The 23,752-nt window shown below is 62.3% G+C and overlaps 1 protein-coding gene across 1 annotated transcript in view; it reads left to right on the top strand.

Annotated features, from left to right (window-relative positions):
- LOC117643996 (neurexin-1) overlaps positions 1–23,752 on the top strand; it is a 56,080-nt gene that overhangs the window by 26,827 nt on the left and 5,501 nt on the right. The window contains exons 4-12 of the mRNA XM_034383183.1: positions 8,931–9,080; positions 11,743–11,903; positions 15,865–16,050; positions 16,162–16,314; positions 18,982–19,089; positions 21,760–21,952; positions 22,835–23,029; positions 23,151–23,306; positions 23,504–23,721. Coding sequence (XP_034239074.1) covers positions 8,931–9,080; positions 11,743–11,903; positions 15,865–16,050; positions 16,162–16,314; positions 18,982–19,089; positions 21,760–21,952; positions 22,835–23,029; positions 23,151–23,306; positions 23,504–23,721 — 1,520 coding nt within the window. The remainder of the gene's footprint in view (positions 1–8,930; positions 9,081–11,742; positions 11,904–15,864; positions 16,051–16,161; positions 16,315–18,981; positions 19,090–21,759; positions 21,953–22,834; positions 23,030–23,150; positions 23,307–23,503; positions 23,722–23,752) is intronic.

The raw sequence follows: 23,752 nt of genomic DNA, 5'->3' as shown, positions 1-23,752 counted from the left end.
GTGGCCGACCATGGCCGAGCCCCGAAGCCCCGAGGAATCCATTGGTGGGGCCCGTCGATTCGAGTCCCATTTAGCGACCTGGAGCCAAACCGCGCAGAGTTTTGGCCGACCCCGACCTGGCCCCGCGGGCCGAGGCCTGGACGCGGCCTGGACGGGGCAGTTACCGATCCAGACAGAGGCCGCCATGATATACGAGTCCACCTCACGGATATGAGGATTTGTGGGTCCACACTGGCGCTGGCCGGCCGCGCCGGCCGCAGACACCAAGATATTGCCCTGGACAGGCCGCCGCCGCCGGAGCGACTACCACGGTACCACCGCGGGACTACCACGGTGATGAGAATGATGGTCATCGTGGTGGACTGCCGCGTTAATAAGGAGACGCTCTGTCCGGGGGGCTCTCGCGGCTCTGGCGTCGAGTCGGGCGAACCCCCCCTCCCCCCCCCTCATGGAACATCCGCGGCGGTCTCGTTGCGGGAGATAGGTGGATGTGCGGCAGCGGCCAAGCCATGGCGAAGCCCGCCCGCCGCGCCGCGCCGCCACGCCGCGGGCAAAAACAGATGAGGTCGGTATCGCGATGGTGAAACTTTGACCATTTATATCTGCGGTGCGCGGTGGGGCAGGGCGGGCGCGGCGCGGGGCGGGGCGATGGTCGGGGGTTCGACGCGGCCTCAAAGCCACAACACATTTCGAGACCATCGCCCGGGGCGGGGCGCGGCGCCAAACGTCGTGCACCGTGTTCTTCAAGCCGCCATACGCGTGTCTGGCCGACATTGCCCGTACCTTGACCTGCCCCGCGCAAGGCCCCGCGCCCCGCCGCGCCCTTTGCGGCCCTTCCTGGGGCTGGCTGCTGGGGCTGGGGCTCTGGGGCAGGTGCGCCCCATGGTTCATCCGTGCGAGATGCGGGGCGGGGAGGCCCGGGCGGGGGTCCCGGCGGAAGGGAGATCTGGAGGTCGAGATCTCAGGAAGGCCGTGCGGCGGGGGGGCGGGGCGGGGCGGGGCGGGGTGGGGCGGGGTGCGCTATCGCCGTGCAGGTCCCCCTCCCCGCACGCCGACGGCATGCCAAGGAGGGCTCGCCTCATCACGGCCAGGCCGCCCAGGGCCGCCCAGGGCCGACACATGTGGCCCGCCGGGCCCAGCCCGCCAGCCGCACGGTGTACTTTGTGGCGCCCGACGCCAACACGGCCAACACGCGCAGGGCACCCTGCACCTTATGCCCCAACTTTCCCTTTTTGTCACGGCGGTTTGGCGCGCCGCGCGCCGGAGCCCTTGTGGCCCTCGGTGAACGGCGAACGAGGGCGGGCAGCTGAGTGGACAGTCGTGTCGCAGTCACTGCACTGTGCGCCAGGCACGCCCGGCGCACTGCAAGATTCATCCGCGACCCGGCGACCTGGCGCGGTGTCGGCGCGGTGCCCGTGACAGCCTCGCCGGCCTCGGCGGCCTCGCCCCGACAGCAGCGGTCATCGGGAGCGTGCAGGACGCCCCTCTCCTTGCTATATTTAGCGCGAGAGCGGAGCCAAAATAACAATTGCTGGAATCCGTTTAGCCGGCAGTGTGGCGCGTGGCAGCGGACGACGCGACGGCTCAGCGCGCGACATGGTAGACCAGGTGGACACGGGTGCAGCAGCTCCAAGCCAGTGTGGCGTCGCTGTGTCTGTCTCCCGCGCACTTCTAGTTTGCCCGGCCGGCGGCCCGTGAGTGCGAGGGAGACGGCGAAGCGAACGGCGATACCTCTGGCCTCTGGGTCATGCTAACGACGTGGTCGTCGTGGTCCGGGCGCCGTTCGACCGCCACGCGACGCGGCGCGCATTCGTCCTGGCTAACGACCCTGTCCATCCTGCGGCCCAGCATGGCCCAGCCATGGCCCTGCAGGACAAGACGGAGTGCCTCATCATGGCGGTCGCACACGTGCGGGCCGCGCGGGCGGGGCGGGGCGGGGCGGGGCGGGGGGGGTGCTGGCCGGAACGGAAGGGTCGTCGGAGGGGTGCGTTAAAGAAGGACGCATCTAGCGGCCCAGCCCGGCCCAGCCCAGCCATGGCCAAGCGGTCCCGAGGGACGGACGACGGACGGGAGCCCTGCAGGCCCTGGAGGCCCTGGAGGCCGCCCGGCCGGGCGGGCTGGGCCGCAAGCCTTCACTCTTCGTTGGGGTACCCTCGCCCTCGCCAGAGCCTCGCCTGAGCCTCGCCACCCCCTAAGCAAAACCCAAACCTGCCCCACCCCGCCAGGCCGACCGCAAGCGCAAGTCCGCGCCACCCTCCCCCTCCACCCTCCGCCTCCCCACCTTGCGCCGCCGGAGCGGCAGGTCACGGAGGCGGCCGCGCACCGCACGCCTCGCCTCGCCTCGGCCGAGCGGCCATCGTCCCTCACTGCGGAGAACAGGATCCTCAGTTCGATCCCCGAACGAGCATTATGTCCCTCGGCCATATTTTTTTTCGGCGTGCCTCTGTCAGTTTGCGAGGTAAAAAAGGGCGCTGGAACACGACACTGACTTGTCGACTTGCTGCCGACCGACAGGAACAGGTCGGGTGGACAGGCACGTTGCCCAATTGGCTGGCCTTGGGATGGAGAACGCGAGTTGCCAAGAAAATAGCTGTCACTTTATGAAAATATCCAGGCTAAGTTTTAATGTATCAAAGCAGTCGATAGTCATGGTTACCACGTCCACTGGAACGGCACTGGAAGTCCACTGGAACGGCACTGGAAGTCCACTGGAACGGCACTGGAACGGCACTGGAACGGGCGTGTCCCGCGTCACGACCGTAATGCACACTTGACCACGGTCCAGGCCGTCCGGGCCGTCCGGGCCGTCCAGGCTGTCCAGGCTTAGGGCCCTCACGAGGAGGCCGGCCCTCCACTGTAATTGGGGTTTCGAGTAATGCCCCACCGGCCTTTATCAACCAAGCTGCTAGGGAAGGGGAAGGGGGAAGTGGGAGGGGTGGCCGAAGGGGGTAAGATGGGGGAGGGGGAGGGGGGTAAAAGGCGAAGGGTCCTCTTTCAAAATCGCCAGCGCAGGACAGATAGGCGGAGGAAAACTCCGGACACGTTTCGAGCTCCGAAGCCCTCACATCGAGCTCGAATCAATCACATGATGGTACCAATGGAATCCCCTTCGAACGGAGTAATCGGTACCGCCGTGCGGTGGTTCGGATCCCTCCTGTTTGAGTATGATAGTGATAGAGTTGGCGGTCAGAGGCGGCGCGCTGCGCGGGGTGAGCTCCGCGGCTCCGCGCCGTGGTTCCGCCGATGCAATCCGACTTGCCCGAAGTCTTCGCTGTTACGCGCCAACAACTTGCGTGGCTGGCTGCTCCGGGGGAAACAGCCAAGTTTGGCGCCTTCGTGAAAGATGGAAGGGGGCGAGCGAACTGAGAGAGAGAGAGAGAGAGAGAGAGAGAGAGAGAGAGAGAGAGAGAGAGAGGGGGGGGGGTACGGGATGAAATCTCCCGCGCTCAGCCATCGCTCACTTTGTGGGCGCGCGGAACGACTGTGGCGTGTATGGGATGAATATACTGTGCGGAGGTGGGGGAAACGGGAAGAGTGGGACGGGACGGGACGGGCCACGGGAATATCGAATGACGTTCCGCCGGCATTTTGGCTTTTTCGGCGCGGGCACACTGGCAAACGTACGCGGGACGGGCGCGCCTTCAAGAGTGACGCCCCATCCTTGCGTTCTTTGGTTCTCCCGTTACGCGTCCCTAATTGCTCGCTTTTCCCTTTTTTTCCTCTCCCTTTGCCTTTCCGCTCAACCGGGCTTCTTTTTCTGTCTCCGCCTAGCGAGCCACTCGCATCGTCTGCTTCCGAGGAGTTATTATTTTCGCCATTACCGATAGAGTGCCGAGAAAGTCAAGCACGGCAGGCCAGGGAGGACAGGGCAGGCCCGGGCAGGCCAGTGCCCCCGCGTTGAATTATTCGCGCCCCGAGAACGACGTTTTTAATTGCCTGGGCTGCTGGGGCGGGTGGGCTGTTTGGACTCGTGGACCTGCGATTCCAGCCCAAGAGTATTTCTTCTACCGGGGAGGAAGGGGGGGGGGGGGGTCTTCTACCCGAGAGCATTAGCCCAAGAGCATTAATGCAGCCCTAGCCCGAGAGCATGAATACAGCCCAAGGGCATCATGCAGCCCAAGAGCGTCAATACACCCCAAGAGCATTAACACAGCCCAAGAGCATTAGTGAAGCGAAAGAGCATTAACACAGCCAGAGCATTCATGCAGCCCAAGAGCATTGAAACAGCCCAAGAGCATTAATACAGCTCCAAAGCATTATTGCAGCCCAAGAGCAATAATGCAGCTCAAGAGCATGAATGCAGCCCAAGAGCCTCGACTCGCAGCTCCCGGACGCTGCACGCGGCACCGCAGCAGTGCAGCGGGTCGGTGCGCGGCCGCCGCCAGCCCCGCCCCGCCCCGCCGCACCCCCAGACAATCTACGTGCGGCCAAGTTGGCGCTGCGAGTTGGTTTAAAACTTTCCGAGACATACAGGCGCGTCAACCGGTCGGGCTGGGGGAAAGGCTGGGGGGGTCGGGCCGCCCCGGGATCCAAAGTTTGGTGTTGTGCAGCCGGCGGACTGATTCCGAAGAGAAGTCATTTCGTCACCCTGTCTCTCTCACACTCGCGGCACCATGGTGGCACTTTGCGCACGGGTGCGAGAGAGACAGAGCGACGACACGAATGTCCGGAACCGCTCGGCAGACCGGGCCAGCGGGGCCAGTGGGGCCAGCCGGCCGCAGCGTGTGGCGTGCAGCGCGGACAGACGGTCGGCCAAGTTGACGGCCGAGTTGACGGGCATGTCGACGGCCAGGCGTGGGCAGCACACCGCCGCCCGCTATTGGAGCAGCTGGACTAGCTTTCCGTGCGCTTTCAACCCGACCAACCTTCCAGTAGGGACAGACAAGAAGGGGAAGTCTGTCAACTTCTCGGTTCTTCTGCTCTTTCATGCCGCTTTGTCGGGGTAATCTGATCGATTCAACTCACGCACGCACACACGCACGCACGCGCGCGCACATACACACACACGCATTCAATCTTAATCCACTCTCACACACTCGCGTCCGCGTCAGCTTAAGGGCAAAGTGCCTCGACCCTTTGTGCGCTCATCCCGGCCGGCCTGGCTGCCTGCCTGGGGGGCCAAAGGGAATGGTCAAGGGCCGAAGGGCCTGCGTTCCGCAGGCCTTACCGTGGCATGAAGGAGAGGAGACGGAAAAAGCAAAGCCGTGCGTACATTTTGCAGACGATTAGTCGGGGTCAGGGAGTGCCACCCTGCCTCGCCTCGCCCCGTCCCGTGCTCCGTTGCCATGGAGACCCCCGTGTGTTTCTTCCGCGGAGCCCCCGGAGCCCCTCCTGGGGCAGCGCCGGGGCAGCGCCGGGGCAGCGCCGGGGCAGCGGGCCGCACCGTACCGGGCGCCCCATCTTCAGGTCGAGGGGAGGCGGCGGAAGTGGCCGAGTCGAGTCATGCCCCCCTTCCCCCCCCAGCACAAAACAAACATCATTATCCCCCTTCCGATGTTTGTTCGCCCCCCCCCCTCCCCGACCAGTCAGTTCTTTCTGCCAACACACTCGCCGCCCCTTGCCCGCCTCGCCGTCGGTGCGTAATAATGTGATAATGCTTCCTTTTCACCTTTGATATTTTTTTGTTCACCCCCGATCTTTTTTTTTTTTTTTTTGCGAAAGCGAATCGTCGCTCCGGCCGGAGGAGAGAGGAAGCGAAAAAGCGGAGGGATCGGAAGCCTTTCAACTTTGGCTTTTGACTTGCCTCCAAGGGGGGCTGACTCTCCCGAACCGTGTACGAAGTATTATATATTATAGGTATTATAGAGTATTATAGGTATTATTCCGAACATTTTATTTAGATAATTGTGTCGTTTTAAGTGGTTTTCCGTGTACCAAAGGTTTCCGAAATACGCAAGTTAGTTGAAAACAAGGATTCCGGCTTGCGCTCCTGAGCCTCAAAATACTACCGCGCATCTTTAAGAGCCTCAGCACCTTGTCATCAGCCTTAGCGCCATTTCCTTACTCTAACGATCCGTCTAAAAATCGCTGAACGCCTGTTCACCACAATTTTACAAAACTTTCTCATTTTGAACCCGAAACTGCACTAAATGTGCGGCATTTTTTGGTATTATGGATTATAGTATTATAGGTATTATACAAGTATTATAGGTCTGTGTACGAAGTATTATAGGAGTCAGCCCCCCTTGCTTGCCTCCGCGCTTTCCGCGCACAGCGCACCCCTTTTTTTTCCTTTCAGTAAAGCCCTCCAGATACTCCTGGGTGCGTGTTGACTTACCGGAAGGGCTGCATTCTTCCCCGTAAGGCCTGGTCGGAGTTTCCTGCGCGCGAACAACAACAAACCACAACAACAAGGAAAAACAAAACGAAATCCCACGCAGACGCGCCTGATACTTCCACCGAGAGCATCTGAACGGGCACAGAGCCTCATGCATCGAGGTCGTGCAGAATATCATTCGGCGGACTGACTCCGAACATGCGGCGCTGTCGTCGCTCTGTCTCTCTCGCGCGCTCGTGGGCCGCGTCCCGTAGGGGTGCGAGAGAGACAGAGCATCGTCGCAGCGCCACTGCCGGCGTTTGTTAGCGCGCTGCGTGGTCTCCCCGCCCTTCTTGGTCGTGGTCCAGTAGCCCCCCCCCCGAGGGGCTCCCCTCCGCCGCCATGCTCCCCCGGGGACGGGACCGCCCCTCTCCTAAATCTTGGCGAAACCGGATTTTCGACTGTCGGTCTTGTTTAATGTTATTGCCGGCCGTTGCTTACTTTAACGTTCGATTAAGCGATATTTATCGGGTTGCGGGGCCAGCAAAGCCAAGACCGGACGGGTCCGCGGCTTGACTCAGTGCGGCGAGTTCCGGACTTAATTTTAATAGCACACGGACATTTTTCTATCGCCAGTCCAACAGTTGTTCATCGTCATGGTTAGGTTTTAATGTTTTATCGCCAACTACGATGAATTTCTGCATTTTTGTCAGCCCGAGCTAGACGTGAGGCGTTTAGCTGGGGCACTAGCAGCTGGAAGAGTCCCGATGGGGCCAACTTGAAATAAGGGGGCCGCTCTCGTGCCCCTCGCTGGGGCCGCGCTGGAAAACACTGAACGCTCGGCAACAGGAACCAAACACACAATCGACTGGGGGCGGCCCCACCGCGCCCCGCCCCGCCAAACCGTACAACTGTCAGCACGCCCCGCCACGCCCCGCCACGGATCCATACTCCACGAATCCAACTTGTTCCTCCTGCACTCCTCGTCCAAACGGCCAGGCCAGGTCAGCCAGCCAGTCGGTCTGTCCGCGAAGGTGGGAGGGTAGCGGGAGGCCAGTCTACCAACGATTCGTGACCGAGGCCGGCGCTTCTCTGCTTCGCTCTGCCTCGCTTCTCCCCGACGCACGCTGCCCTTCAGCCCCCCAGGCACGGCCCTGGAGAAAACGCTGGAGAAAGCCTCTCAGCAATTCGCGGAGAGGCAAAACCGGAGAAAGCTTTGGGGAGCGCGGCCTCAGTAGACTGATTCCGAGAGTCGTTTTCGGCGCTCTGTCTCTCTCGCGTTTGTAGGGACGCCCCATGAGTGCGAGAGAGGCAGAGCGACGAGAACGACTCCCTGAATCAGTCTGCAGTCCGGCAACCGACTCAAGGTCACCGCGGCCCACTCCGGGGCAGGCATGGACACGGGCAGTGCAGGTGGCGAAGGGAAGGGGGCTGGAGGGGAGGGGAAGGGAGGGGGAAGGGTCCCAGGGGACAAAGAGACGCATTGAATTCCTATACTAATTCCCCCTGTGCCCGTTGCCCGTGGCACCATGGTGGCACGGCGACCTACATTGGACCCTCCCCACACCGCCCCCCCCCTCCCCCACTCCCACCTGGAGAGGCGGAAAGGCAGAAATGCTTCACTTCCAACAAATATGATGATGGCGGTGCTCATTTGAAATTTTAAATTGGCTAACTTAATGCAAAGACGGCGCCGGATTTTCGTTTTGATTTTCTTAAAAGGGCATATTGCGTCTCAAGGACATGCATGTCACAACTTGGACCCAGGGAAAAACTCAGAGAGTGGGTCTGAGCTGGGAATGAAAAGGTGGAAATTATTGTACGGGGCCGTCGCCGCTCAGCCGACAATGCTGGCATATTTTCACTAGAGGACCTCCCTCTTCCCCTGCCCCTCCCCGTTCCCAAGCTCTTCCTCAATCTAGACTCGCTGAATCAATCCCCCCGGAGGCAATGAGTCACTGAGTGGCCGAATACAAAAGTGTTCCTGCTGCTGGCGGTTTTCTCCGAGGGAAAGTTGTTGCAATCGTGGCCGGGCGAGGCGAGAAGTTCCAGCGCTAGCGAGGCGCTGGAGAAGAACCGGAGAAAGGAAGAGTCGATAACACTTTCTCAACTTGCGAGTTTCCATTCCAGGGGATTAGAGGCGGAGGCAGGTCATTGCAGCTTTGTTTCGCGAGTTGGACAGGAAGACGGACAGGACTGGCTGCGTGTGCTTACACTTGCCAGATCCTCCACAAAATCCTCAACTTTTCCTTTTTTCATTTCTGTACGTTTCGCTCGGCCCGGGAGTCCGCTGCCTCGGGCTGCCTGGGGCAAGCGTCTTGCGGCGCACCGAGACCTCTCCTGCTCGGATCCACAGTGGGCCAGAAGACCGGTGGAGGGGCCAAAACTCTAGACGCGTTTTGAGCTCCAGAGTCGCTAAACAGGACTGGAACCAAACGTGTGACCCCACCAATGGATTCCTCGTTCGGAGAGCAATCCATTATGGTGGGGTCACACCTTGGATTCGAGTCCCATTTAACGACTCTGGAGCTCCAAACGCGTCTGGGATTTTGGCCGCCTCCACCGGCCTTCTGGCCCACTGTGGGATAAGGAGCCCTCCTCGAGCCCTCCTTGGAGCCCTCCCGCACTCCCGGCGTCTTCTGCTTCCCTGACGTGCCTGTTCGTTCCGTTGCAGACAGAGCCCCGCCCGAGGCCACCTTCCGGGGCACGGAGTACCTGTCCTACGACCTGAGCCGCACCGGGGGCGAGCCCATCGTCTCCACGCAGGACACCGTCAGCCTCAGCTTCAAGACCAGGAACCCCGGCGGCCTGCTCTTCTACACCGGTAAGTTGGCTGACTTGCCCTCGGGCTTGCCTGCTGTAGATGGAACAAACTATCCAGTGTAGTGAACGCGAGTCAAAACAATGTCGCACTGAGTAAACCTTACAAACTATTTCAGGCCTTACAAAGCAAAGCAGTTTGTTAGCACAAAGTATTTTGAGCCTACAAAGAAAATACCGTGCAAAATACTCGTGACCCCCGCCGTTAACAGGCAATTAATTTCCAATTCGTTTTTTGTCAAGTTCGCAGCTAGCAGTGTGCGTCCGATGCGGCGTGTCGCCCGGGGCAACAGGCCAGCCAATTACTCGAGGCCGTAATCACACACTGTCCCACTGCCCCGGTCGAGCCTGTCGCTGCGTCTCTCTCGCACCGCAACGGCACTCCCCACGAGTGCGAGAGAGACAGAGCGACGAAGCTCTGGGGCCTGCTGGCGCGGGCGGGAACAAGTGGGGCCGGACTAAAGGGCAAGGAGAGGGAGAGAGAGAGGACTATGGGCGGGCGAGCGTGTTGCGGTGCGCGAATCGGCAGGAATCAGGACAGCACTAGTCCCGGTTTCCAATTTGGACCGGACTGCCGGACGCACGGACACGCCCAGGCCGGTCAGACGGACAGGCAGACAGGCAGGCAGTCAGACAGGCAGGCAGGCAGACAGACAGACAGACAGGCAGGCAGTCAGACAGGCAGGCAGACAGACAGACAGACAGACGGGCATTCAGTCAGACAGCCAGGCAGGCAGACAGGCAGACAGACAGACAGGCAGGCAGTCAGACAGGCAGGCAGGCAGGCAGACAGGCAGGCAGTCAGACAGGCAGGCAGGCAGACAGACAGACAGACAGACAGACAGACAGACAGGCAGGCAGTCAGACAGGCAGGCAGGCAGACAGGCAGACAGACAGACAGGCAGGCAGACAGACAGGCATTCCGTTCCAGTGGCGATGTGATGCCACCCCTGCAGCACCACGTCCAGCTCGGTGAGGAGGACGCTGTGACGGGCATACACAATGGCGTGGCCATCCACTAGCCAGCCGCCCCGCCACGCCCCTCAACTGATTCAATCAATCAATCAAGCGTGTTGAGCCAAGTGGCGCCCCAATACTGCCACCCCATTACCAATACCATAGAAGCGCCACTACAACTTTGGCCGAGCCCGGGCCAAGCCTGTCCTACCTCACTCCAGCCCCTGCCCCTCCCCCTGCCTGCCCCCACCCCTTCCGAGGCCAGGCCGCCTGCCCACGCCAATATCCCCCTTCTAATTTGTGCACACCTGGCCCCAATTGATTCAGGCCCAAGGAAGGCTCTTGTCTTGGCTGACTTGGCACTCTCCGGGCGGCTGGCTGGCTGGCCTGCCCTCAGGCATGCCGGGCCTGTCAGGGCGGAATGGGGTCGAATGAAGCGCACGCACTTAGCGCCGCGTTATTATTTCGGGGGGGGGAAGGGGGGAGGTGATAACTTGGATGGTGCGTAGGTGAGTCGCCGAGCAGCAAAACCCTCTACATTACCCACCCACGGTTTTCTATCATTTTCTGTCTGTTCGGATCCGAAGTTTTCGGCACATTTTGAAGAACCAGTACCTATGTGGCAATTTAAAGCGTTGGTAAAGGGGAAAAGAAACCGGAAGTAAAATTAGAAGGAGAGCTCTGGGAAAGCGAAAGGAAGCAGAAAGGAGAGCGAGAAGGAATCGTAAAGGGCAAGCGGAAAGAAGGGGTACTGTACTGTACCGCTGCGTGGGCTGTGCTAGGGATGCTGCTTCCGAGAGTCGTTTTCGTCGCGCTTTCTCTCTCGCACTCGTGGGGCGTCCCGTATAGGTGCGAGAGAGACAGCGACGAAAACGGCTCTCGGCATCAGTCTACTGGGTGGAAAGTAGCAGTCTCACTGCCTGCGAGGCACCGCGTGGGCTGGCCGAGGAGGCCGAGGCTGACGCTGACGTATCGGCCGATTGTCGCCCCCGCGGAAAACACCCCCGCAGCCGCGAGGCACCGCGAGGCCGAGAGCGCGGCACGGCGTGCCAACGCTCACGGCACGCCACGGCACGCCGCCCACGCGACACGAGCCGACGCCATGGGGGACCATTATACCGCTCTGGATGCACAATGGGAGGGGCAGGCGGGCAGGCAGGCAGGCAGGCAGGCAGCCAGGCGGCAGTGTATCCCCATATCCGGCAACCGGTACTGTGCGGGCGGCGCGGCGTGGGGTGGGCTCGCCTCGGCTCGCCCGCATGTGGGCTGGCCGCGGCTGCTGGCTGGCTGAGGTCTCATTGGCGATGCTGGGGGCGGCGGGAATCCCGACCGCACGGCGTCGACCTGGATCACGATCGGGCCGCACCGTTGCCACCAAGGGCCAGGGTTGCCACCAGAGCTACGCTGCTATAGGGTTGCCACCACTGCTTGGGAGGCATCTAGCGACGGACTCTCGGACATTGGCATTATTCACGGGATGACCTACATGCACCGCGCACTGCACTGTAAACAGGGTAGCCGTCTGACACTGGCCGGTGTCCAGTTGAAGCACAGCTGCTAGGAGCCACTGAACTTTCGACAAACTCAGAGTCACAAATAAAAACATGGGTTCTCTCCACTGTACTTTTTTTACACTTTACACTTTTTGAGTTGTTACAGTCAGGCAGTCTGTTTCTGTTGACTAATCACAAGTTTTCTCTGAATTCCAGGCGAAGGGTCCGACTACCTGAACCTGGCCCTCAAGGACGGCGGCGTGGTGCTGTCCATGAACCTGAGCAACGGTCGCGTCGAGCTAAGCGTCAAGCCCAACCGGGTGCGCTTCGACGACAACGCGTGGCACAGCGTGGTGGTGCATCGTCGGGTGCAAGTGGTAAGCATTTCTTGTGTGTGTGTGTGTGTGTGTGTGTCTGCACACCCACTCGGTGATGGCCCGGCCTTGAAGATGGTTGGACCACCGGCCAAGCTTGCCAAGCCACTACCTCATTGTGGCCTTGCCCGCCCCCGCCCCCGCCCCCGCCCCCACCCCCACCCAACTAATCACGACCTTCATGTTCGCGCGCAATATCCTGGTCCGGTTTCGCCCCCGCTGCGCTGATCCCCGGGACCCGCCGGGGCGCGCTGCCCGACGACATGGAGTCCCAGTTCGTGTACAACCACTTCTTTCTCCCTCCACTGTGTGCCCGGGGCAAGGACGACGCGTTAAACTACAACTTCCTCGCCGTCGTCGTCGTCGTTCTTTCCTTGAAATAGCTGTCTTTCGGCTAGCAGCTTGCCTTGCTTCTAATCGCGGACGTCGACTTGGAGGCCCCTCGACCTGCCCCTCGGCCAGTCAGGCCCACGATGCTACTTTTCCGTTGCGTGCCCCACACGCCACGGGGGCGGCGGGAACGGCGGGGACGGCGCGGTCATTTGCATAGCGTCTCTATCCGCCCCCGCCCCCGGCCGGCCGGCCGTCGACGCCGCGCTGCCCCCTCTCCGACGACGGCCCCCCTCCACGCCAATAATTCAAAGTTCCGCATCACTTTATGAATCTCTTTTCGAGACTCGCCAAGCGCGCGGCGCAAGGCGGGGCGGGGTGGGGTGGGGTGATGACGCCATGATGTCTTCGTACATAACTTAGCCGAGGCGCGGCGGCCCCGACGATGGCCGTCTGCTGACACCTCGGGATGAACAGTAACCGAAAAGAGGAGGACCTACCGGCTATCCAGCCGCCACCCGCTCTCGGCAGGGCGCCCTCCACGAGGCGCCCTCCACAGGGCCCCTCGAAGGTCTCCTCGAAGGCCCCCAAAGGGCCCCCCAAAGGGCCCCCCAAAGGGCCCCACCGACTGCGCCGCCCGATCGGCCCCGTTGAAACTTTGCTACCCAAGCTGCTTTGCTTCAATTTAGTGCCGCGTACACCCGAAGGGTGCAGCGTGATAACGGCGCCGCGTCGCGCTGTCTCTCTCGCACGCTGCGGAACGCTCGCATGAGCGCGAGAGAGACAGAGCGACGAGAGCGCCGCACTCGGACGCAGCCTGGTCGGGGCGGCGAGGTGGGCCCGGAGCAAATAAACTGGGCGGCTCCGAGACGGCGTGGCGTTCCGGTGTGCCACAGTGTGCCAGTGTTCCGGCTGCGTGATGACACGAACGGCCAGACCGAGGGCTTGGCTGCGGCCGTGCTCCGCCAACTTGGAAGCGGAGGGGCGGGGCGGGGCGGGGCGGGGGGCGGGGCGGGGCGGGGCGGGGCGGGGCGGGGCGGGGTGGGGTGGGGCGGGGTGGGGTGGGGCCTCGAGGGGCTGTGCTGCCGAGTGCACTCCCCAGTCTCAGCGTCGGGCCAGCCGGCGCGGGGATGGCGATAGGCGATGGTTGGGAAAGGGGGAGCGTTCTGTCTGCTGGCGAAGAGCGCCGTGCGGGTAGGCAACCATGGCGCAGGAGTGCCGACGTGTTGCCTATCGCCCTGCGCTCGGGCGCTCGGCCTCGGCGCGCGCTCACATCCACCGCACAGTGGGGGGTCAGTGAAGTTAGCTGAAGTCACAGTGGGCTAGAAGACCGGTCGAGGCGGCCAAAGCTCTTGACGCGTTTTCAGCTCCAGAGTCGCTAAACAGAAGTCGAACCAAACGTGTGACTCCACCAATGGATTCCTCGTTCGGAGAGCGATCCAATGGTGGGGCCACACGTTCGGTTCGAGTCCCACTAAGCGACTCTGGAGCTCAAAACGCGTCTAGAGTTTTGGCCGTCTCCACCGGCCTTCTGGCCCACTGTGCACTGTGCACCGGCCAGCAGGTCCAGCACCACCCGAGCGAGGCGAGGTTGGCGGAGCTGTCGGTGTTTTCGGCGCTTTTACGGCAAGGGCCACCTTGCCGCGGGCCGCCAGGCCGCAGGGACCTTTGGCGGAGGCACGCGTGCGGCCGGGAACGCGCGGAACGCCGTGGGGCACGTACACGCCTCGAGGCCGCGCCACGCCACGCCACGCCACGCCGCGCCACGCCACGCCACGCTCGCTGGACAGGCATCATGTCTGCACGAGTCGAGGGGCGCGCCGCTGAATTTTACATAGCCCAGCCTCTCACTTTACGCTTTCGTTCGCCATCTCGCACTACTTGGCATCCCTCGGGAACAAAAGGCCTGCCGCCGCCAGAAAGCGAATAAGCCACCCCTGCCCGCCGTGGCCGCCGTGGCCGGGGCACGCCCCGACCGCACTCAACCAGCCCGGTCGCAGGCGCAGCCAACGACCCCCCGAATATCATCGAGTTATTTTTGTTTTTATATTTTTATTTATTTATTTGCGTTGTTTGCGGACCGCTTTATGCACGCTTTATGGCAACCTCGACGACGACGGCTCATTTAAACTTGATTAAACTTTCACGGCTGCAATCGGAAAATGGAGCGAATGAAGTGGTCTGGAACACGCCATTACTGAGAATTGGTGGGCCGCGGGGCGTCGCGGGGCGTCGCGGGGCGTCGCGGGGCGTCGGGGGCGTCGCGGGGCGTCGCTTGGCGCGCGTCGGCGTCGCGGGCGTCGCGGACGTCGCGGGCGTCGCGGGGCGATCGGGGCGGACCGCGGCGTGCGGAGGTGTCGCGGGCGCGCGGGGCGTCGCGGGGCGTCGCGGGGCGTCGCGGGGCGTCGCGGGGCGTCGCGGGGCGTCGCGGGCCCGCTCACGCGCACGAGCCCGAGGTGTTCGCTTTTTCGCGGCCGGGGAGCCGGCACGCCGCGGCAGGGCCCGCAGGCCTTGGCCGGGGAGAGCTGAGCAAAGATGGAGCGGTAAGTCAGTCGGAATCGGCGTCCCGAGGGACTGGAAGGCGCCGAGCGCGCCGAGCGGCGTAAGGCAGTGCCCTGGCAGTGCCCTGGCAGTGCCCTGGCAGTGCCGGCCCCACAGCCCTACAGTGCGGCGGCAGCCCTCGCAGCACTGCCTAGTGGAGGGCGAAGGACCGAAGGGCGGCCCGAGGTCGGCGGGCAAAGGGTTGGACGGTTCGCCGGTGACCCCGCGCCGCCCGCGACCCCGACGGCAGGGCCACGGCAGGGCCACGGCAGGGCCACGGCAGGGCTGACCCCAAGGACAAGGGCTTGTTGGGAAAGGCACGAACCTGACCGAAGCCGCGCCGTATAACGCCAGCACCGAGGGGGAAAAGAGAGAGAGACAGAGAGAGAGAGAGAGACAGACAGACAGACAGACAGACAGACAGACAGACAGAGAGAGCAACGTGAGTGGCCCGAAAAAGTCATAAAGTGATAAACCGCGAGGAGCCCGGTGGAAGAAACGAGTCAACACGCCGCCGAGGAAAATTGTCTTTCTTGGCCAAGTCTCCGTATCCAACAAGGCAGTTGGGTGATACTCCGCAAAACACGCGCGCGCACACACACACACACACACACTCGCGCGCGTTGGGGGTGAGGGGAGGGGGCGCACGCGCGGGGGGGGGGGGGGAGAAGGACAAGAATCAGTTAAACTGTATAATTAGGAAACTTGTGCGCGGTGCGGGGGACGCGCCGCCTGCCGAGAGTGCCAACTTTGACGTGGAACAAAATTCCGTTTGTGGCACTTGGCGACGAGACAGAGAGACAGCGGGCAGGACAGCGCAGGGCAGCCGGCAGCCGGGCTGCGTGGGCTGCAGGCTGAGCACCGCTCTCGTCGCTCTGTCTCTCTCGCACTCATGGAGCGTCCTGTGAGGGAGTGAGAGGGACAGCGACGACGGCAGTGCTCGCTGGCACGCGGTGCAGTAATCCCTCCGCCGTCCACAGTCCAAGGGATTGGTTGGGATTGGTTTAGCCAGCCACGCTGTCTTGCCTTCGCCTTCTCTGGGATGATTTCTCCTCTCTTGACCCTGAAACGAACGACCTCTGCCATGTTCCAGATCTCCACGGTGACGACCTTCTGCCACGTGACGGTGAACGTGGATGGCGTCTACACGGACCGCTCGCACACCGCGGGCTCCGTCACCATCCTGGCCTCCTCCAAGGTGTTCGTCGGCGGCAGCGACAACACTGCCGCGCTGCCGGGCTCCAAGCAGGAGAACAACTTTGTGGGCTGCCTCCGGAAGGTAAATTAAGTCAACTTGCTTTTTTTATTCAAATTCACATTCACATGACGTCACAGTTTAGTCTGTGCGCAAGTCTGAGCCGCGCTCACCGACGTGGTCCCCGTGCCGCAGGTGGAGTTCTCGGCCGACTCCATGCGCCTCAGCCTGATCGAGATGGCGCGCACCGGCCAGAAGCTCATCACCGTCGTCGGCCACGTGGACTTCCAGTGCCAGGAGGTGGGCGCCGGCGAGCCCGTGTCCTTCACCACGCCCGAGTCCTTCTTGGTGAGCACTTCAAATATCTTCAGACATTAATCATTTGTTGAATGCAGCACCGCACAGTGGGCCAGAGGACCGGTGGAGGCGGCCTAAACTCTAGACGCGTTTTGGGCTCCAGAGTAGCTAAATGGGCCTCGAACCGAACGTGTGACCCCACCAATGGATTGCTCTCCGAACGAGGAATCCATTGGTGGGGTCACTCGTTCGGTTCGAGGCCTGTTTAGCGACTCGGGAGCTCAAAACGCGTCTAGAGTTTTGTCCGCCTTCACCGGTCTTCTGGCCCACTGTGCACCGACTTGAATTCCTCCCCCAAGTCCAGCCATAATTGCCGTAATGTTGATGCCTCGATTTTACGAGCTACGATAAGCAGTATAAACTTAAAAGAAGAAAAGTTACCCCCGAGAATAGATTAAAAAGGCGGATCTCAGGCGGAGGCGGACAGATATCGCCCGTTTTTTTATCCCTCCGTGACGAGAGCTTCACGGAGAAGGAGAAACAAATTTACATTTTATTCCACCGACGGTGAGGGTCATTACGGGGGCCTCAGCCGCGCGGCGTCGAGGCGCCGAGGGGGTCGAACAAGTGCGGCAGGGGCGGGCGGGGGAGGGGAGGGGGGATTGCTGTTGAATGATGGCGTTTCTATGCGTGATGTGGCAGCCCTGGTACTCCCCTCCCCCTCCCCCTCCCCATCGCGGCGGCAGCGCTGTGACCAGGACGCCACGCCATCAGCGAGTTTATTCACGCGGCCCTGTACAAGCGCTATCGTCTCTCTCGCACTCACGGGGCGCCCTGCGAGTGCGAGAGAGACAGAGCGACGAAGGCAAGCACCGTTGTTGTTCGGTGTCGCGGTACTCGTAAAGCCAAAACCGCATCGAACCGCCGCGCCGCGCGCGCTGACCCGTATACCCGAGAGTGCCCCCATTATTTTTTCACTGTACTCGGCGTCCAATCCGCGGCGCGAGTACCGAGTCCCCGCGTGCGCCGAGGGCTGGCTGCCGCGCTGCGCCGCACTGGACTAAGGACAAAATAATCGGTCTGCACTTTGTAGTTCTCTCATGGCGTCGTCGACTGAGGGGCGGAGCACAGTTTTCAAGCACTGTAGATCGTTTTCGAAGCGAGTGTCGCGAGGACACGCCATGCAGACCGAATTGCCAGTTTCGCCTCGTGACACGATACAGTGCAACGCCACGCCCCACGCCACGCCCCACGCCACGGCGCCCCCGATCACGCGGGCACACGCGCCGCTTCCCACGCTCCGGCTGAACCCCAAGCAGGTCTGGGCCCCGGGCCTGTGGCCCTAGCGAGGGCCCTACAGGCCGAACCGCGCCGTCGTCGCTCTCTCTCGCACTCGTGCGTCGCCCCGTAGGGGTGCGAGAGAGACAGAGCGACGATGGCGCGGTTCGGATTCGGCCGCCAGCCCAGCGCCAGCCCAGCGCCAGCCCTGGGAAGGGAAGGGGTAAGCCGTTGTCTCGCTGGCGCGGCTGGCGAGGGATTTTGAGTCGAACCCGTGCGGCTCGGCGGCCCGGCGCGGTGCCGCTGCACAACTTTACGAGCGAAATAGGGCTTTGCGAAGCGGCGTAGGCGAAGCGGCGAAGGCGAACCCTGGCAGGCCAAGTGAAACGAAGCACTCGGACACGCGTGCCGCCGGCCAGGGCCAGCCAGCACACTGCGCCCGCGCTCTGTCTCACTCGCACTCACGCGGCGTGCCGTGGGGGTGCGAGAGAGACAGACTGCTTGATGGCGGCGAGGCCCGTGGCGTCCTTGGTCGCGGTTGGCAGTCGGCGAGGTGGCGATCCAATTTGCCGCGCCTGCAGTGATCTGTGATCCCAGAAAGGCCCCGCCGCCCCACCCCAGCCCGCGCGGCGACATCACAGGGAGTCACACCGAGTCACACTGCAGGGCTCGGGGCAAAAACCGTCCGTTTAAAGAGAGCCACACGGGTGACGCTCACAGCGCAGCATAATTAGAACGCCAGGCGAGGAGCGCGCTTCAAAGCGAATCCGCACCCCGGCCGCCCACAGCAGGCCCACCGCCCGCGCGCTCCAGCAGGATTCCTCCACCTTTTTCTAAATTTTTTACCCTTTGTTGTTTTTGGCGGCACCACGCTGGCCCCGCGCGGCTCCCGACTTTCCCGTGGTGTACAAGAAGTAACAGCCCCGCCCCCTCGCCCCGCCCTCCTTGATGCTTTCGGCTCGCCGCTCTTTGAAGCGTCGACGCGCATTCTTGTATTCTCGTCTGATAAGCGCCGCGATGAAACAGAAAGCAGCGCACAGTCTCAGCAGCAGGCCAGCCCGTATCGCGTCACTGGAAAAAGTCTCCTTTTTCCATTCCCCGCTTCAATCTTTTCGCCTCGAAGTTTTTTCTCCCAGCTCATTCGAAAACAAAGGACTCCTTTTATTATTTCTTCGTTGAATTAGACATGCGCAAGGAAGTGTGTTGAGGAGCCCCGCAACGGAACTCTTTTGGAAGGGAGTTTCCATTATTTGGCCAGGTGTAAATCATATTTAATAATTAAATTAAGCTATTTTTACCTTTTGTTGGCATTGAGAATGATTGGAATGATCACTTATCACCAATAAATTACCGATAATTGTGGTCTTGACCGTCATCGTCATGACTGTCATCGTCAAGACCGTCATCGTCATCATCATCGTGTTTGCTGCTTGTCGCCAGGTGCTGCCGGCCTGGGACGCGCCGCGGTCGGGGTCGCTGTCGCTCAAACTCCGCACCAACGAGCCCAACGGGCTGGTCCTCTACAGCCACGGCGCCAACTCCAGCCACGTGAGTGCAGCAGTGCATTGTGGTTCACACTGAGTTCATTTGCAGCATGCTAAAATTTATTTGCAGCGTGATTAGTTTATTTGTCGCTTGCCGAAGTTTATTTGCAGTATGCTGAACTTTATTCGCAGCATGCTTACTTTATTTGCAGCTTTCATCGCTTCCAAAAATATACATTTTAATTATTGAAAAAAAAAATATTAACATGTAACTGAGTTGAAATGAAAGTAAAAGAAAAGTCCTCGCATCGGGAGGCGACTGAAAAGACCGACTCGCATCCAATCACTTTACGTTTTCCCCTCTCGAGGCAACGAGCTTGGCTATCGCTCAGCCAAATTGGTGGAATTGCGTCGAGGCGCGTGGGGCGCGTGGACCCATGTGGGACCCATGTGGACCCGTTGTGGAACCTTGGCAGCGTCCGTCCGTCCCTCCGTCTGTCCGTCCGTCACGGAATGGCGTAATGGTATAAACGTGTTCTTCTCGTGCTCGGCTTGCCTGGGCTCGCCTCGCTCTGCGGCCTGCCTCCGAAATGGGATAGGTAGTGTACCTTCAAGGTCAGCCGGCAGAGTGACAAGGCGACGCAGTGGGAGTGACGAGGAGACGGAGTGACGAGGGGGCGGAGTGACGAGGAGACGGAGTGACGAGGCGACAGAGTGACGGTGGGCAGCAAGGGGAGGGTCTTCGAGGTCGGGGTCAACCGGTCCTGCCGTGTGTGCCACACTGTTGGCCACACTGTAAGCACTCCACCCCCACCACCCGGCCGTCGTGGCGATTCGCAGAAACCTCCAACGAGAACTGCGGCTTCCAAGAAGAGTTGTTGGAGCAGTTTGCTTTGCAAGAAAAGCCCGCCGCCGATCATCGAGTTTCCCTTCGCTAACCCCTACACCCTCTGCCGCCCCCCCCCCCACTTACTCCCGCCCCCGACGGGCCCGTGACCCGTGCGGCTAGAGGACACCCGAGTGCCGAGCCCTGCCGAGCGGTTCCGAACAGCGCTTCGCGTCACTCTGTCTCTCTCGCACGCCTGCGGGGCGCCATGGTGACTGAGAGAGACAGAGCGAAGAAAGCAGTGTTTGGAACGAGCCCCGCCGATCCGCCGCTGTCTTCATGACGGCTCGCGGTGTTGTAACCAGGTGGCGAGGGGAGGGGGTGGGGGTAGGGACTTGGGGTGGGGGTAGGGACTTAGGGTGTGGGACGCAGGGGAGGAGCGAGGGAGGGGGAGCCAGCCATCCCACGCAGAGTTGACTCAATGTGAGAGCTTGTTGGTTCGTGATCCAGGTGGTCACACCGGAGCCAGGTTTGCAGGCGGCGGGGTCGAGTTGAGGGGGTGGGGGTCGTGGCGTGTGGAGGTGGCTGGCTGGCGTCACGCAGTAGAAGGGGCCGCGAGGAGGGGGGGGGAGGGGACATATCCCGCCAGGCCAATTCAGCCAACATGAGCAAAGGGGTGGCGTACAATGAAATTGGATCCATAGCACGAGGGGTACTCACATACTCGGTTATCGCGTGGATTCAGGACCCTGACCTGACCTGGCCGCGGCGGCAAGCACGGCGCCGGGGCGGCACGGCGGCAGCCGGTGGCCGTTGAACCAGCAACACGCAGACTGATTCCGAGAGTCGCTTTCGTCGCTCTGTCTCCCTCGCACTCGCGGGGCGTCCCGTATGGGTGCGAGAGGGACAGAGCGACGAGAACGACTCTCGGAATCAGGTTGCCGCGCGCGCCCGAAATAAGGAACATTCTCCGTGTGCCGCGTGCTCAGGGCGACTCGGTGGCGGCGGCGTGGTTCGCATGCGTAATCAAGACGCCCCGGCTCGAACTCCGACCCCGCCGCGCCCCGCCGCGCCACGTAGCGTCTCGGCCTTGGACCTGGAGATAGCGCTGGATGGCCGCGTGGGGACCAATTCGCCTAGACGGGCCGCCACGCCGCCCGGGCCTCGGCGTCGCCATGCCGCACTGCCGTCTTCAGCAGCTCCGTGGCACTCCGTGGCGGCTCAAGCCAGACCGCGGGGCGGCGCGCGTTCGTCGAGCAATGCCAAGCGGCCCGCCGAAGGCAGCCAAAGGCCTCCGTGGAGCGCAGGCAGCGCAGGCCGGGTCCAGTAAGACGGCTTTGATGACGGTGATGACGCTGTCCCGTCGGCCCGATCCGACCCGTCCCGGTGGGGCGGTCCCCCAAGGCAGCCGTGCGAAATAAAACGCGTCCTGCAGGGTGGCCTCGAACAGTGTCGCTCTGTCACTGTCGCACTCATGGGCGCCCCGCGGTGGCGAGAGAGAGGCAGACAGGGCGACGAGACGATGACGTCATGGCTGCGCGTCAGCCTGGAGGAGAACATGGCTCTGCCTTTACTTGAGTCGCTGCCTTGCTGCCTCGCTTCTTGACGTCGCCCCGCTTCGCCTGCTTCGCTTGCTTGCCTCGGCTTGCCCCGCCTGCCGTTGTCGGCCCCGTTACGACCACTAAAGGCCCGGCGGGATTATGAGCGCCGGCCCGCCGAGCACGCCCTCACTCTCTGCTTCTCTTTCTGCGCCTTGCGAAAAGAAGTGCTGTCGTAGCGTAGTGGGTAAAGGGGTGGAAAGCGAAGCCGCGGGGCCGGGTTCGACTCCCAGCGCCGCCGATCGTTTTTCGCTCCTTCCGTTTTGCCGCATGCTCTGTCTCTCCAACCGGGACGCCTTCGTTGTTGCAGCCGGACCTGTTCGCGCTGGAGCTGGTCGAGGGCCACCTGTTCCTGCACCTGGACCTGGGCTCGGGCCCGCTCAAGGTGAAGGCCCCTCGGAAGCGCCTGGCCGACGGCGCGTGGCACGAGGTGTCCGTCAGCAGGGCCGGCCGCGACGGCCGCATCACCATCGACGGGGCCTCGGCCGAGTTCAGCACCCCTGGTGAGTTTCACCGGTTTCACCTTCACCGGTCTCATCCGCAGGGCGAGAAACGAGGCGCCTACCCAGGATTTGCATTTGGTGTCGCACGTTCTGTCGACTTACAGGCGGATTACATTGTTTGTTGACTACCGCAGGGGCGTGAAAAAAAAAGGTCAAGTCTTATTCACAACGTGAAAAACGCCGCCTTCTTCGCAGGGTGAGAAATGTCCCGTCCGCGTGACGAGCAGGACGCTCAGTCTTATTCGCAGGGCGAGAAACGGCGGGTCTTATTCGCAGCGTGCGCTGCCGATAAGGCGGCGATAAGGCGGCCCTGGCGGCGCTGTGAAGTGGACAGGGCACTTTCCAGCGCACACAACCGGCGCGCGCTTCCAGGCGTCCAGGCTTCCAGGAGGACGTTTATTATTAGAAGCCCGCTGTGCAGCCTCGTTTACGACCCCCGTCCACGTTTGCTGGGACGAAAAGAACGGAGCGCGCGGAAGGGGAGGGGGAAAAGGGGGGGGGGGGCTTGCAGCGGGCGAAGGGCTTGTTATCGGCGGCTGCCTTGCCCAGCCTTGCCTCCCTCGCCGCCCCGCCTGACCTGCTTTCAGTTTGTTCCGTGGCGTGATTGGCCGCCGCTGATTCCAAGGCGGAGAAGTTAATTTGGTCGTGTGCATGGCGGCCTGGCGGGCGCACTTTGAAGAGGCGATAACAGCGGGTGGGGGGGGAGGGCGGATTGGCGCTCTCTGAAGAGCACGCTACCGCAGCGCGAGTCGCAGCGCCAACTTAGTTAGGTGTCCAAACTTGAAGATGAAATTCCGCGCGCTGCGCAGCGACAACCAATAACCAGTGCGGGCGAGTGCGTCGGGTGGAATGCGATTGTGACCGTCGTCTTTGTCCACGCAGGCAAGTCGACGCGGCTGGAGCTGGGCGGCGGCCTGGTGGTGGGCGGGCTGGGCCCCGTGCGCGGTCCGGCGGGCTGGCGGCACGCCACTGTACAGGCCGGTGTGCTGCGCCAGGGCTTCGTCGGCTGCCTCCGCGACCTCGTCATCGACGGCAACGCCGTGGACCTCACCAAGTTCGCCAGCCACCAGGACTCGGGTGAGTCACCGCACTGCTTCTTCTCGGCCGCGCAGAGTTTTGGCCGCCTGCGCCGGTGTTCTGGCCTGGCCCACTGTGCGGCGTTATGTAACATGATCTCTTACTCGCTTCCTCGTTGCAGGCGCCATCCGGCCCATGTGCCACGCCCCCGCCCCGGCGGCGCACTGCGAGCAGGCGGCGCAGGCCTGCATGAACGGCGGCAGGTGCAGCGAGGGCTGGAACCGCTTCAGCTGCGACTGCAGCGCCACGGCCTTCACGGGCCCCACCTGCGGCAAGGGTGAGCCAGACTGCGGGGCTGCGGGACCGCGCTGCGGGGCTGCGGGACCGCGCTGCGGCGCCATGGCGGCGCGCTGCGGCTGTGGCGCGTTTTGCGCGCGGTGCTCCGCACCACCATACTCCCTTTATGTGGCCTCGCCTCAACACCGTCGCCGCAGCCCTCCCTAATCCCCTCTCTCCGTCTCTCTCCCCCCACAGAGGCGACCACCTTCACGTTCAACGGGTCGCAGCACGTGTGGGTGTCGGCGGGCGGCCCGGCGCGCAGCCAGGCCGAGGACGTGGCACTGCGCTTCCGCACCAAGTTCCCCGTCGGCCTGCTCATGGCCACCAGCTCCGACACGGCGGCCGACCGCCTCGACCTCATCCTCAGCGGCGGCCGCGTGCGCGTCACCGTGCGCCTGGGCGACCGGGAGAAGGTACGCCGCTCTGTCTCTGTCGCATCCCTAC

Source organism: Thrips palmi, unplaced genomic scaffold (genome assembly GCF_012932325.1).
Source record: "Thrips palmi isolate BJ-2018 unplaced genomic scaffold, TpBJ-2018v1 HiC_scaffold_17, whole genome shotgun sequence".
Taxonomy (NCBI): domain Eukaryota; kingdom Metazoa; phylum Arthropoda; class Insecta; order Thysanoptera; family Thripidae; genus Thrips; species Thrips palmi.
Note: the sequence above shows the minus strand (reverse complement) of the source record. Positions and strands in the feature narration are given on the sequence as shown.